Source organism: Macaca nemestrina, chromosome X, assembly GCF_043159975.1.
Source record: "Macaca nemestrina isolate mMacNem1 chromosome X, mMacNem.hap1, whole genome shotgun sequence".
Taxonomy (NCBI): Eukaryota; Metazoa; Chordata; class Mammalia; order Primates; family Cercopithecidae; genus Macaca; species Macaca nemestrina.
The window spans coordinates 24,597,109-24,611,384 of NC_092145.1; the positions used below are offsets into that span (position 1 = coordinate 24,597,109).

A 14,276-nucleotide genomic window follows, 5' to 3' on the forward strand; every position below is an offset into this window, starting at 1 on the left:
TCTGGTTCACTCCAGCTCAGTGTTCCTGCCTGTGAAATGGAGGACAAACTTCAACTCTGAAGAAGCCAAAAGCTCCCGGCTATGGCTCCAAAGATGCAGTCGTGGGCCAGGGACTACTAGCATAATGGAAAGCTATCCTTCTCTGATGCCCCCCACCCATATAAATGGGGCAATAAGAGGGGCTATCAGAACACTTATCAACATGCCACCACCATGGGATAGACACACACACACACACACACACACACACACTCTTTCCTTGGAGCTTAAAATCACCATCATAAGTCTCTCTCTCTTGCTTTGGAGTTCAGGAAATATGTTCCCATAACATGAAGATTATATGGGGAATTGCAAAGGTGGAAAATGCTTTAATAACTCCCATTACGGTCCAATATAAACAGAGATTTGCTTGATTTCACCCTAAATATAAGAATCTGGAGGAGCAGGGCACCAAAATGTGGATTTTTGTGGGGAGAGAGATCATGGTTTCCCCATGAGAGTAAAGCCCTTGAAAATCAGGGCTTTTGTTTTTTCCATGTGGGGAGGGCAGAGAAAGACCACAGGCTTCAGAATGAGACAGCTTTGTGTTGGTATCCCAGCTTGAGCACTTACTTGCTGTGTGATCTTGGCAAGGTTACTTCACCTCTCTGAGCCTCAGTTTCCTCAACTGTAAAATGGAGATGTTAACACCTGCCTAGAATTGCTCAGATGACTAAAGGAGGTAAACCATAGAAACCATCAGCCAAGTGCTTAACAGATACAGTAAATGTTTAAGAAAAGGTTAGTTAATTCCCTTCTGCACTTTTTTTCCTTCTCATGTAGCCCAAAGTGTCTCAACCATGGTGTTTAGGGAGTGGAGCCAACTGACTAAACTGCCAATTTTCCTCATTACTGGCTTGTCTGACACTCTTGAAATAGTCCCTCTTCTTTTAGGATGATGTTTGATCAGCCTAATGCAGCCCCAGAAGAATTGGACCTTAAGTCCAATTCTCACTCTGCAGTTTATCCTCGCAGTGTTAATGAGACCAAGGTTTTGGATATAATACTCCACACAGGAAAGTTTCAAACTTTCTGCTCACTGTTCAGACTTCCCTCCACCCCAGTTGCTGATCCAGCCCCAACCCAGTCTCCTAAATATGTGCCATTGTGCCCCAGAAAGTAAGAGCATGATTATTTCCTGGCTAAGATTGCCCTATGACTCCTGTTTTGTTTTCTCATCACTTTCACTCTAGAAATAATAGTGCCTAAGGCCATCCGGTTTGTAGCAGCCACCTACGTTGAGGGGTAGATGGGATGATAGAGAAAGATATGATGATTCTCTGAGATATGCTATGCAGCACCTAAAATACATCTCTGATTAGTTTTTATTCATGTGTTCCCAATTAAAGGAAAATAAATTCTACCCTTTGCCAAAACTAGTGAAGTGGAAGAAGACCCCAGTCTGAACCCCTTCCTCCCTGGTGCTTTTGCCTCCCTCTAGAGACAAAAGCAAGTCATTGCAAGCTAAAGTTGCATTTAAGCAGGAAGTGGTGGAGGAAGATCAAGAAATTGGGGACGGGGGAGGGGTGGTGGTGGTGGATATAATCCCAGGGAGGGATAAAAAGACTACAGAGTAGAGAGGTATTGAGATTCATGGCAGGAAAAGCTCTGAGAGGTCCCCACCTAGATGTTCCCAGACTCTGGAAGGTGCCTTCAACTCCTCCCTCTTCTTCATCTCTTCTATTTATCCTGCATGCTACCCTCACTGACCCCAGATACCTCCTTGCAAGTGAGTCCCTCTGAGGATTTAAGAATTTCGAAAAACTTCTCCAGCTCCTACCCCTGTCTGCTTCTGTGGAAGTCCTGGAGCCTCAGCTTTGAAAAGGGAAATGGGAGGGGTAATAATTAGGTGTCAACCACATCAGACAGAGAATAGTTAGAGCAGGGGTTCCAGATATGCCCATGCCACTTAGTAAGTTTCCTTAATAAGCAGGGACCTACCGGCTGCTGAGTATTGGGTACCCATCCCGAGGAAGCCGCATGGTTGCTCAAGAAGTGTATCTGAGACGTGACAGTAGCTGCCAAGGCTCATCAAACATGCCATCTACCTACTTCTGCTGATACATGTGAGAACAAATGATACTGCCAGCAGGAAACAAAAATCGTTTCCTAGTGACTCAGAGCCCCATCTATGAGGACACAGGTGGTGTGTTTGTATTGCATCTTTCAGTTGAAATTCCTTTTCACAGAAAGAAATTTATAGATAATCAAATAAGTCAAAGACCGGCATCTGGGCCCTGGGCAAAGTATCACCAACATCATGTTGACCACCTAGTAAATGTCTGCCACATGTCAGCATAGGAGCTTTGCAAATGTTTCTCTCTTTTAATTTCACTCAAGCTTTGAAGTCAGATCAAAAAGGATTGTAATCCTTGCTCAGCCACTGTGTGACAGTGGGCAAGTTACTAAACTTCTCTGAGCTTTTGTCCTTAAAATAGAGACAATAATACTAAACTCAGACAGTTGTTACGGTTAGAGATAGTTTATGTAGAGTGACTGGTATTTACAAATAGTAAACATTTGGAAAAAATAAAACTTCTTTTGATAACTGACCATAGAAAGCATTTAATATAATGACATCTACAACAGCAGTAATAAGAACTATTATTATTATTTACAACCACAAAATATAGACATTATTATGTCATTTTAAGAGAAGTTAAGTAACTCTCTCACAGCAACCTTAAAAGAGCTGGCCTGGGATTCAAACCAGTTGTTCCTTTTCCCACCCAGAGTTAGTGGAAATTTCATGATCATTGGGAAGATCATGTTTGGCTGGCCTGATCCAGTCATTATATTTAAACTACAATTAGAAGAAAAAATATATTTAAACTATGTATAGTGGGATTCTAGATCACTGTATAGATTATTTGCATATCACAGGTCCTAAATTTGCCTTTTTATGCCTTTTTAAATTAGTAATTGAAGAACAAACTTCATAGACTTTAGAAAACAGAGAGAAGTAGCTATTATCCCACCACCTTAATAGATTCTCTAACTTTATCTTATTGCCGATTTCTTTCTAGTCTTTCAAAAATGCATTATTTGACAGTTATAATCGTACCATTTTCTATGTTGTTACATATTCTTCACAAAAATAATTTTTATGATTCTATGCAATCTAATAAGTGGATATGTCATAGATTTTATTTAACCATTCCACTATTGTTGGACATTTAGGTTGTCGTAGTAGGTAGGTGTGAAAAAAAAGGAATGATTTTACTTTCACCGTTGCCATAATCACCCTCAGGGACCTGGTGTCTTGCTCTATCAGTGCTCGATGCTTTCCGTCATTTGATATTTAAGCTTGATAAATGTCAGCTCTACTGCTGGAGTCTGAGATACATTTGCAACAGTATTATTTTCTGCCGGTTTTCATCACACAGATTCTGTATTTCATCCTCACGATGGGTAAAGTGTGGGCTAAGCTCTAGAGCATCACATTTTTTTTTCTCTGGGAGAAATGTCTTTTGAGGTACAAACAAGTAATAAAGAAAATTGGGGAAGTCCTGCCATTGGTGAATGGGGGTGCTTATCTGAGGACCTGACCTGGAGAATGGGGTGTCTCATTGGCAGTCACGCCCCATCTCTGGAAACTGATCCCGCTGCAGCACAACTAGGCCTGGCCTCAGCAAATCGATTCGGTCCCATCTCCAAGAAAAGATCAAATTTGTATGTAAAGTGGGCCCCAGGGTCCCTTCAGCTTTAGAGCTTTGGCTGCTTTACAGAAGTCCAATTGTTTGAGGCCAAATCCAATGCCAAGAGTGAACTGGGGAGAGAATTTCAAGTGGGTCAATTGTGCTGTCTCTTTCCCTGGGAAAGAAGGCCTTTCTGGGCCCTCTTTCCTCCCAGACCTCAATGATGCCTCTTCCAAGTGCCTTCCTATGGTTGCCCATTGCCCATTGTCACCCTCAAAAAATTGTTCTGATGCAAACCACCATGGCACATGTATACCTATGTAACAAAACTGCACATTCTGCACATGTATCCCAGAATTTAAAGTAAATTTATTTTTTAAAAAAAGAGTTCAAACAAAAAAAATAGCAAACGTCAACAAAAGAGTGATGATATTCTAATGAAGACAAAATAAACCTGCCCCTCAAAAAAAAAAAATACTGTGACATACCAACTATCTCTTGGGCAAGGTTAATGGGGATGAAGGAACATTTAGATACTGCCCCAATTCTGCCCAGTCAGGTGACAGCTTCCTCCCCCAACCCCATCTCTGATGCCTGAAGACTTCTGAAAGACATTCGAAGGGAGGCACCAAGGCAATTACAGCCCTGCAGAATATCAATAGTTACCCACAAAGTTACCCTTCACATTGTACAGCATTTCTCAGGGGGAGTGCAATGAAGTGAGCTCTTGCCCAGTCAAAAAATTACCCAAAGATTATTTATTTCAAAGTGATGCCCTGTGACTTAAGTGAGATTATACATGTAAGGAACTGAGCCTAAGGGCCCAGCATTTGGGAAGTGCTTCACATATATCAGCTGCTCTTGTATAAGTAGTAGAGCTGATGTAGGCAGTGGTGTGCTGCAGGGGTATATTGGGGAATAGGTCCCACCAGACTAGAAGTGCAGCAGCAAATATAAGGTCTTACACTTGAGTTCAAACACCAAATACAGAATGGAGACTCTGAAAAGAACTTGGGTTTACTTAAGGAAAAAGAGTAGCTTTTGTTGAAAGTAATTCAATGTAAATAAAGTCTTTGCGTGAACTGTGTGGCTGTGCATGGGATTTGTGAGCGGTGCATACACGGGTAATGTGAGTATATTAAGCTGTGTGTAGAAAGTATGTAGTGCATGTGAAGCGTGTGTGTGTTCATGGCTTTGCACGTGGGCATGCATAGGTGTGGTAATGTGTATGTTATGTGTGTGTTTATGACTACGTATGTGTGTACCTTGGGTGTGGTGTAGGCTTCCAAAAGAGGGAAAGTCAGCCATCCAGGACTATATTTATAGGGGCACAGCTGGAAAACCTCTTTTGGCCCAGTCATTGGACATTTATAAGTTGGAGCATGTTCAAAGAAAAGCAGGTAGACATGGGTGAGGGCCTTGAAGCTATGTCACATGTTAAACAGATGACAAAACTGGGGAAGTTTGGCCTAGGTAAGAACAGGGTGAGTTGGGGGTGGGACAATGGAGAGAGCTAGTACTGTTTCCTAGGAAGGAGGACCATGGAAGTCAATGCCAGGGCCAGAAGGTGGAAGCTCCCAGGACATAGATTTGGTTTTTTAGGTTCAGTTTAAGGAAAAGCCTCCTAATTCTAATAGACATTGCTGTTTTCAGATGGGAGTGGGCTTCCTGGTGTAATATGGACTCCCTCCTATGTGGTTATTCATAAAGAAGCCTTCATGTCCTTGATCTCATTGGAGTCACATGACGACCTTCTAGTCCAAGCAAGGGTGAAATGTTTCCCTCACCCCCTTTTTCAGGGTAGACTGTTAGAGCAGTAAGGCCTCAAAAGACATCTTATAAAACTCCCTTATATTTTTGATTCACCAGGATCATATAAACCTTAAAAATATGCAAAAGAAAAAATTAAACTGTGTGTATATGCAGATCTTTTTCCTTCTCAGAGATCTTGTTGCTGGCCCAAGGCTGTACTTGAACTGGCTAAGCATGCCGTAGTCTTTTAGCAGGAGGTCAGACTCCTAGGATGGTTCTCAGTAGGGTGTTGGGGCTGGCAAGAACTAAAAACAGGTCTCTGCTGAATTAAGTTGCTGAGGCCCCTCCTCTCCCTGACTTCCCTCCCCCGCCTGTCAGGGGGCAGAGGAAAGAGGAGACAACCCCAGGTTTGGTCTATGGCTGGTGCCCAATGACGCACTCTCACCAATATAGATTTTGGAGGTGGAGACTATGGAAAAACAGGTGGCTGTGGGGGCAGGTGGCAGCCTGAAGGAGGTGGGGCTTATCAAGGGGGAGTGAAGGACAGTATGGGTGGGGGTCCTGGGGTATGTCAAAAAGAAAATATCAGTCTCCTGAAACTTTAAGGACGAAAATGTAATCAGTTTTCAAAATGTACTTTGTAGAAGCAGTTCCAGAAAAGGGGTGAAATGTGACCCACATATGCCGGTGCTGTGATCTTTGCACACTGTGTCCTTAATTCCACAGAAATAGGGAAACCAAGCATTGATCTCAAGTACCCAAGGAAAGACCCCGACTAAAGACCCTAGGGATCCACTACTGGGCAGTCTGGGGCAGTGGGCAGCTGGCAGATCCTAACCTGACCCATGTATGCTGCCAACCTGTTGGGTAACCTTAGGCAGGCTTTTCCTATCTTCAGTGTCATCATCTCTTAAATGAAGGGGTTAAATTCGAAGACTTTAAGGGGTCCATTGCTGATATTCTGTGTTTGAGATTGAGACAAGGGGACAAGCTTCAAGGCAAAATGAACCCCCGCCTCCTTCAGGGTCCCTGGGGCCTGGCTTGCCCTGTCAGGGACATTCATCCTTGGGCCTTTAGGGTCCTTGAGTTGTGGGACGCTGCTCCTGCGCGTCTGGCCCCAAGGCTCTGGCTGTCCCTGCGGGCGGCTGAGCCAACGACTCCGCCCACGCGCTCGTCCCGCGTACCGCCGAGCCATTAGCGCGATTGCTCGCGGTTCCCGGCAAAGCTGGTGATTTATGCGGGGCCTCGACGGGGCAGTCCCTTGAGCCAGGAACAATTAGCTAAAAGCCAGCAGGAAGGGAGGCAAGGGGGCGACCAGCCAAGCCCCAGGGCGCCCAGCCGGGGCTGCAGCCGCCGGCCGCCCCCGGCCGAGCACCCCAGCCCCCCGACTCGGTGGGCCCAACTCACCACGGCGGGGGCGGGGCTCAAAGGCCGAGGCGAAAAGGCAGTCCAGTATCCACGCCATGACCCGCGCTGAGTGCCCGGCAGCTCGCAGTTAACCTTTGCGTCGTCCCCCGCACTGGCCGCCCTAAGTAGCCCCCGGTGACCACGCCCTGAGCCGCACCCTGCACCCAGCTAAGAGTGTCTCGGTCACCGGACACCTCGAGCATGTCACGAAGGGGGCAGGGCCTCAGGGGAACCCCCCCGCCCTCCTGCCAGAAGAGAGGCCGCTGGTCCCGCAGCCCCTTGCCCCACGCGAAGGGAGGCCGAGACACACAGCTCCTGTCCGGGGAAGCTCTGACTCTGAGGGCGGGACCTTGCACCTACCCCAGGGAGCCCAGAGCCTGAGGGGAGACGCTATCTCAGCCCTGGTGAGCCCCAAATCTGAGAGGGAGGGAAGGTCCCTGTCCCCCACCCTCTCCCCAGGAGCCCTTGATTGGGCACATAAAAGCAGGCCTGTCCCCAAAGGCTGGAATTTGAAGGCGAGGTAGCGCACCTGTCCCAGGGAGCCTCAGATCTGAGGACGAGACTGTATCCCAAGCTCTAGAAAACTCCACGATTTAGCGGAGCGTCATCTCAGCCCTCAAGAGGCCTAGTCTAAGCGGGAAGCAGTGTGTCCCCCAGGATCCCTGAATCTAAAGGGGAGTTGATGTCTCAGCCCTTAGGGACCCTCCCACCCCCACCCTTAACCCCTCTCTTAGGGCAGGCATCACCTCAGCCCCGAGTAGCTCCAAGTCTGATTTAAATCACTGCTCTGTTCTAGAGGACCAAGAATGTGAGTAGGAAAAATGATTTTGCCGCCTCCCCCAAGAAGCCCCATATCTGAGAGTAATCTTACTTCCCTTGTCCTGGGAATTCTGCAGGGAAGAGGGAGATGCTCTCCTGCCTGGGAACATTTGTATTGAGGGGGTTGATCATCAACTGAGATAAAAGAACCCAGTGTCAAGTATGTACAAATATGGGTACCCCCCACTTGCTGCCGACTTACAGATTCCACTGACAATGCTTTTGCTCAGGGCACTGATATGGGAGGGGGACCAACATTTATTTTTAGAAAAAATTTGATATTTGATATTTCAACGGGGGGTGGTACTGTGTTGGATTTTCTTACACTTCTTTTATGGCTTTGTATTTTTACATTTTAAATACATATGGGAGCACATGCCACAATGGGTTCAGTGTTTGGGGCCTCTGGTGGTGGTAAAAACAGCCCTGTCCCCCAAATCCTGGGGTGGAAGCAGCCACCAGAGATGGACCACATTGGGCAGGAAGGGCGTCTAACCGAAATTTCCTTTTTACTTCAAGCCCAGGGGCCCAAATTAATTTCCCTCCCAATTCGCCGTTGGTAGCTGTACAGACATGACTCTGTGCCTTGTTTTTCTCCACTGGAAGAACGGGGCTCTGTTGATCAAAATGCTAGTGAGGAGGTAGAAAGAAATATGGAAAATCTTCTTCCAACATCTCGATTGCAGGCCAGAGGAGTGGAAGCCTCAATCATGGGATCCGTTGGGGAGAGCAGTTATTATATTTGCTTTGCTAACCACTGATATTAGCATTAACGCGGCAAAAGGGGTGCATAAAATGGAAAAATTGCCCATACTTTGCCATACAATTCTTAGCAAAGCAGAGCTATCTTCAGAGTTTAAAGGTCTTCCACTCATTTTCCTTCCTTTCTGGGAAACATGGTACCTCTCTGCCTTTGTACCAATTTCTAAATCATTTCCAATTTTCTCTGTTTTCTAAAAGCAATCACAGACAACAAACACTCACCAGACCTGCTCTTTTACCAATTTCTGCTTTACAAATACTTAGTCATCCAAGCCAAACAAGCCTGACATCTAGAAATGTCCAGTTTCAGGCCCTGGATATTGAAATCTCAGCCTTACCTCTTCCCATGAGCTTATCCAGCACCAGCTTTTGAAAGGGCCTCAATGGGTTCCTTTTTTTTCCCAACTGAATGAGCTTTTTTTGGGCTCCCTCATGGCACAAAATCTGCCTGCCTGGTCCAATCCAAGAGTCCTTGGAAACTGAAATTGCTCTGCTTCCAGGGCAGCTCTGCATGAGGTACAAACCCATGACAGCTGTCCTTCTTTGTTGCCTTTTCCTCAAGAGGTGTAATGTGGTAAAGGAACAAAGCTACAGAAACTCACGAACCTAGATTGGAAGCTCAATTCTGCTATGTTCTAGCCATGTAATCTTGGGAGGGTTATTTAATCTCGCTGAAGCTTAGTTTCCTCACCTGTAAAATGGGTATATTAATAGCTATGGAAAAAGCTCCAGGTGGACCAAAGCATCTACTCTTTTGGGAAAAAAGAGAAGAGAAAATACAGAGGTCAGAAATGCTTAAAAAATTGATTTAGTAACTAAGTTAGCAATTTTGCCCTGTCCCTTTTCTTTGACCTGCCTACTCTGCCACTTAATTACTTAGTGTTACATTCCCTTTGAAAATCTTTATCCTTAACTAAATATCCTGGGGTAGAAGGACATAATAGACATAATAAGGAAATGCATTCATCCATCAATCCATTAATTCATACAACAAATATTTATCAAATGTCCTCTAGGTGCCAGATATTGAGCTATGCAAATAATGTTGATTCACTCAATGAATTATTATGCAATTATTTTTAAGTGTATAATTTAGAAGCTTATATGATAATCTGAAAATACACGTATGATACTTTTAAATGAAAAAAAGGCAGGATGCAAAATGTGTGCACACTGTAATATAAACAGCACAAATAAATAATAAACCTATATACAGAATAAAAGGCTAAAAGGAAACACACCAGAATCTGAGTCGTGATTGTATTTAGGTAATGCAATTATGGGCAATTTTTAACTGTTTTATTATTTTCATATCTTAGTATTCTCCAGTTTTTCTTTAATAAACATATATTATTTTCTGGAGTTAGAAAATCCTACTTAGAAAAAAATCTACAACTTTGTCTCTGCTGAATAAAGGACTAGGCTAGACAGGGGAATGGCGAAGGCCTTTAGGTTGGGGTTGTGCCAGTGGCACAGGGCACTTGGGCTGGCTTTGGTGACCCAGAAAAGGCTGAGAAAGTTGGCCTGTGAGTAAAATGCAGAATTCCCTTCCTGTGCAGGAGCACATAACAAGTTATGACTCCTCCTTTCTGAGGACGTAGGAGTTCTTAGTGCCCCCATTGAGCAGCCAGGAACCTGCTAGCTTGGACCTGTAATCCCTCATCCCACGGTATGTGCTCACAAGGGACACATAGGACATCTTTGTCCTCACTCTGACAGTCCAAGACCTACAGTTTGACAGTTTGCTGCTGCTTAAGCGTCTTCTATTGTAATTCCAATTAAAAGCCAAGCATCCTGCTCCTAGCTTGGGTCATTGTCTTCCCAGAGGTCTTTAGCCACAATGATGAAGTGAATCTGGGGGTTTGCTGACTTTTAGAAGATAAGCTTCAGACCTTCTTAACTTTTTTCCTGAAGCCCAAAAGTGCTTGACACCCGGGCATATAATTGCTACTTAAATGGGACTGTAGGAATTAAAGGCCCTTAAACCTTGTCGTGGATCAGTGTTTCCCAAAGTACAATCCATTGGACCAGATGCATCAGAATCACTTGGAATGTCATATAACAATGCAGATTCCCTGCTCCCACTCCAGTCCTACTAAACAAGAATTTCTGGGCATGGAGACTAGAAAATAGTACTTTTAACAGGCCCTTCATGGGGGTTTTGTGCCCATTAAAGCTAGAGAAACTCTAATGTAGAAGAAAGAAGTCTTTCCCTTCAAACCCTCCCATTGCACCGTAGCTACAGGGAACACTGCGGCACCCTAGCCACAAGAAACACTGGGGCAACCAAATGGGGAAACTGGTCACTTTAACCCCACTCTACTTCTTTTGGGTGCATGGGGAAATACGTAGCATGGAAAATTGACCAAACCTTGAAACATGACTCCTCACAGGGCCTAGGTGTGTTCAAAATGAGCATACTCCATACAAGTCATTCATTTGGATTTTCTAAGAATCCTTGTGTATATGTCTACATAGCACTTCCCAGTCAGGTTATTTCATTTGAACTTTCTACTTGTTGGGTTCCTTGCATCAGGCAAGAGAGCACAGTGGAAAGGGCAGTTAAAATACCAAGAGTGAGGCTGGACTTACTGGCTGACTGGCTGGGTGAATGTGTGTCTGCTTCCCAACATGAGCCTCAGGCTCCTCCTCTATGAAGTGGGAATCTCAGTCCTGCCGCCCACTTCCCTCTACAGCAGGCTTGTCCAAGCCATGACCCACAGGCCACATGCAACCCAGGACAGCTTTGGATGCGGCCCAACACAAATGTGTAAACTTTCTTAAAACATTATAAGATTCTTTTGCCATTTGTTTTACCTTATCAGCTATCATTAGTGTTAGTGTATTTTATGTATGGCCCAACATTTCTCCCAAAGTGGCCCAGGGAAGCCAAAAACTTGGACACCCCTGCTCTACAGATTGTTAGGAAGGTCTCTGCATTTTCAGGAATGAGATAACAAAGTACTTATCTCTGGGACCATGAAGGAAATTGGCAGATCAGCACCCTGCCCCCCAGCATGTCCTTTTGAGAAGCCCTATCAGAAGGTCCACACAGAGCGCACAGGGATCATATTTGTTCTCTAAAAGGGACTCCAAGCCCCAGGACCTCAAGACCCTGCCTCCCTGGTTTTCTATTTGTGAAAGACTTAACTGGGCAAATGGTAAACGTGTCAGTTAAATCACGGGTGCTTCGGGGGACCGCTTTGAACCTCAGAAGGGCCTCAATTTCCTCATTTCTCAAATGGGGTTATACAGAGAAATCTTGAAGTTCCTTTCTAGCTACTTAACAGCATTTCTAGGGGTACACTCCTTCCGCAGCACTTTTTTCCCATAGCTCTATTAATTCTAAACATTTTCATATCACTGAAACCTGACAAAGTCCTGGCACCATCTTTGTGAGGTAGATATGGGAGAGAATTATTCCCATTTTCTTAGATTTAGAAAAGTGAGGCAAAGTAAGTGACTATCCCAAAGTCACCCGGGGAGAAGAGATGAGCTGAGACCAGCCTCCACATCTCTCGCCCCCTGCCCATTCTTTTTCGGTACTCCTTGCTAGATCCCAGGAGCTGTCTGTCAGTGTGCTGACACCACTCAGGAAAATGCAAGTTTCATCCTGACACCAGAAAGACAGAGCAACGATTACGCTTCAGTCCCCAAGGAGGCAGAGAAATTGCTTTTAGTTGACAAGTGCATCTCCCACACACATACCCCTCTGGTTGAATGAAAAGATAAAATCAAGTTAAAAATCCCAAATGCTCACTTAATTTTGTAAAGCATTTTGCTCTTTGAGCTAGGGGTAGGCAGGATGAGAGAATTTTCCAACTCCAGAAGTCTCGACCGGGTGGGGTAGGGAGAATGGTGGGAACTAAGGGGGGCACAGAAAAAAAAAAAGTCAGAAAGAACAAAAAGCATGGGGAGGTTTTCTTTTAGTTTTGTGCCATAATCAATAAGAAAATGGAGTTATCTGAAAAAAGAACTAGAAAAAACTCAAGTGTGTGCTTATGCCTTTGAAAAACTACAAGACATGCAAGCCACTGACATTTCCGTTCTAGATGAAAATTCTATGGCTTTCGATAACAAGAGTTTAGGGGCTCAGCAGGGGGACCGTCCACTTCTATGTGTTGCCATAGACTCCTGGGCTTTACTACCTCTGAAGGTCATCCCTGCAAAGCACTTGCCTTTATATATTTAAGTGTATCAGCTCCCGACGTACTCTCATATGTATTTTCAATCTGAATTGCATACAGCTTTGGGAGGTTGGCAGGACAGAGATTAGCACAACCCTCATTTTATAGAGGAAGAAACTGAAGTTTGAGGAAGGGGAGTGACTTGCCTAAAGTCACTGCCTTTTTTGTTTGGAACCTGTTCTTGAACCACTTTTGTGCTTCCTTCTTTTGTGCAGGGCTCCCTCTCACACTACCCATATCCAGCCTAAAATCTGGCCTTAGATCTTATATGTCTCTTGACCCCTCCCTTGGACTCCAAAACTTGGAGACTTTCACCTTGCAGAGAATTCCAAAGCCCTTAGAAAGCCTGAGAATCTCCCCAGCTAAGAACATTTTATTCTTAGTAGTGAAATGTCATGATATCTGCAACATATTTTCAAGTGTGTGTGTGTGTGTGTGTGTGTGTGTATATATATTTATATTCATGTTATATAGATAAATATATATATATCTATATATTATATAGATAGAGAATTTATTGTGCATATATATATATACACACAAGTATTTATTGTGCTGTTCTTTCAAATTTACCATATGTTTAAAAGTCTGAAAATACAAAGTTAAGGGGAATCTCCTCCCAGGCAGCCACCTCACCGGCTTACTCTAAAATCTGAGAGTTAGTGGTACATCCCTCCCACGGTGCTCTACCTCAGGACTCTATCAGGATGACCTGGCCCCAAACACAGAACTAGCTCTGCAGGAGGGGAAGGCTACACCTGTGAGTGGTTGTGATGTCTTAGATGGAGCTTGGGTGCTGGTAAGTGGCTGCCTGTACTGCATTGGAGTTTAGAGTGAGGGATTTGATGGCCAAGCAGCTTAAATTAGAGACCGAGAGGAGTCCTTAAACAAATTCTAATTAGAGCTGGCAATTTTCAAAAAATAATGTTTTCTTTAATTTCAAAACTTGCTTATCAGGGTTGAAAGTGCCATTAGAGATAATCTAGTCCAACCTCCTCTCATCACGGGGGCCGGTGGGAAGGAGGCACTGAGATCCAGAAAGGGAAAATGACTTACCCAACATCGCCTAGCAAGTTAGTGGCTGAAAAGGGACTAAAAGCCAGGTGTCCAGCATCCTAGTCCAGGGCTCGGTCCATTACATCACACTGTTATCCCACTTTGGCTTCCTGGGTTCTTGAAAGGTCATCTGCCCACCCCAGGGCTTGCTTTCTTCAGACCATCGTGGCACTTGGGGGATTTGCAGTCAGCGACAGTCCCTGCTGCTGGGATCTGAGCCAGGCGCCTGAAGACGGCACCTGTCACATCCCATTGGAATGAATTACCTCCCTCTGAAACTGAGAGGGCCAGGTGGAATCTGGGAGCGGCACCTTGAGAGCAGAGTCAGTCCTGGCTAGTGTGCCATGGACATTCAAGGCAGAGAAGGTCATGGAAAATATCCTGAGCACTGTTTGCTGGGGAGCTTTCCACCTCTCTTGGACCCCAAGTGATTTATTGATTATTTTAGGGACAACCACTCTGGTTTATTGGTTTAACTGCCATTTCTCGTGAGGGGGCGGGGTGGGGAGCTGCCTGCCCGCTGCGTCCCCTGGTCTGTCTACTCACAGGATTGGTTCATGGGACAGCTTAGGTGGACCCTCGTGAGCCTGTCGGGATTAATGGCATTTGACTATAG

General features: G+C 44.9%; 1 protein-coding gene and 1 long non-coding RNA gene across 2 annotated transcripts in view; one reads left to right on the forward strand and one right to left on the reverse strand.

Moving 5' to 3' along the window:
• The window catches only part of LOC105481443 (Rho GTPase activating protein 36), a 31,541-nt gene extending 24,605 nt beyond the window's left edge, over positions 1-6,936 (reverse strand). The window contains exon 1 of the mRNA XM_011741065.2: positions 6,837-6,936. Within this exon, the coding sequence (XP_011739367.2) occupies positions 6,837-6,894 (58 nt within the window). The 5' untranslated portion in view covers positions 6,895-6,936. The remainder of the gene's footprint in view (positions 1-6,836) is intronic.
• Positions 6,937-7,117: 181 nt separating this feature from the next.
• LOC105481442 (uncharacterized) overlaps positions 7,118-14,276 on the forward strand; it is a 41,830-nt gene continuing 34,671 nt past the window's right edge. Inside the window, exon 1 of the long non-coding RNA XR_011618086.1 lies at positions 7,118-7,240. This is a non-coding gene — a long non-coding RNA (uncharacterized lncRNA). The remainder of the gene's footprint in view (positions 7,241-14,276) is intronic.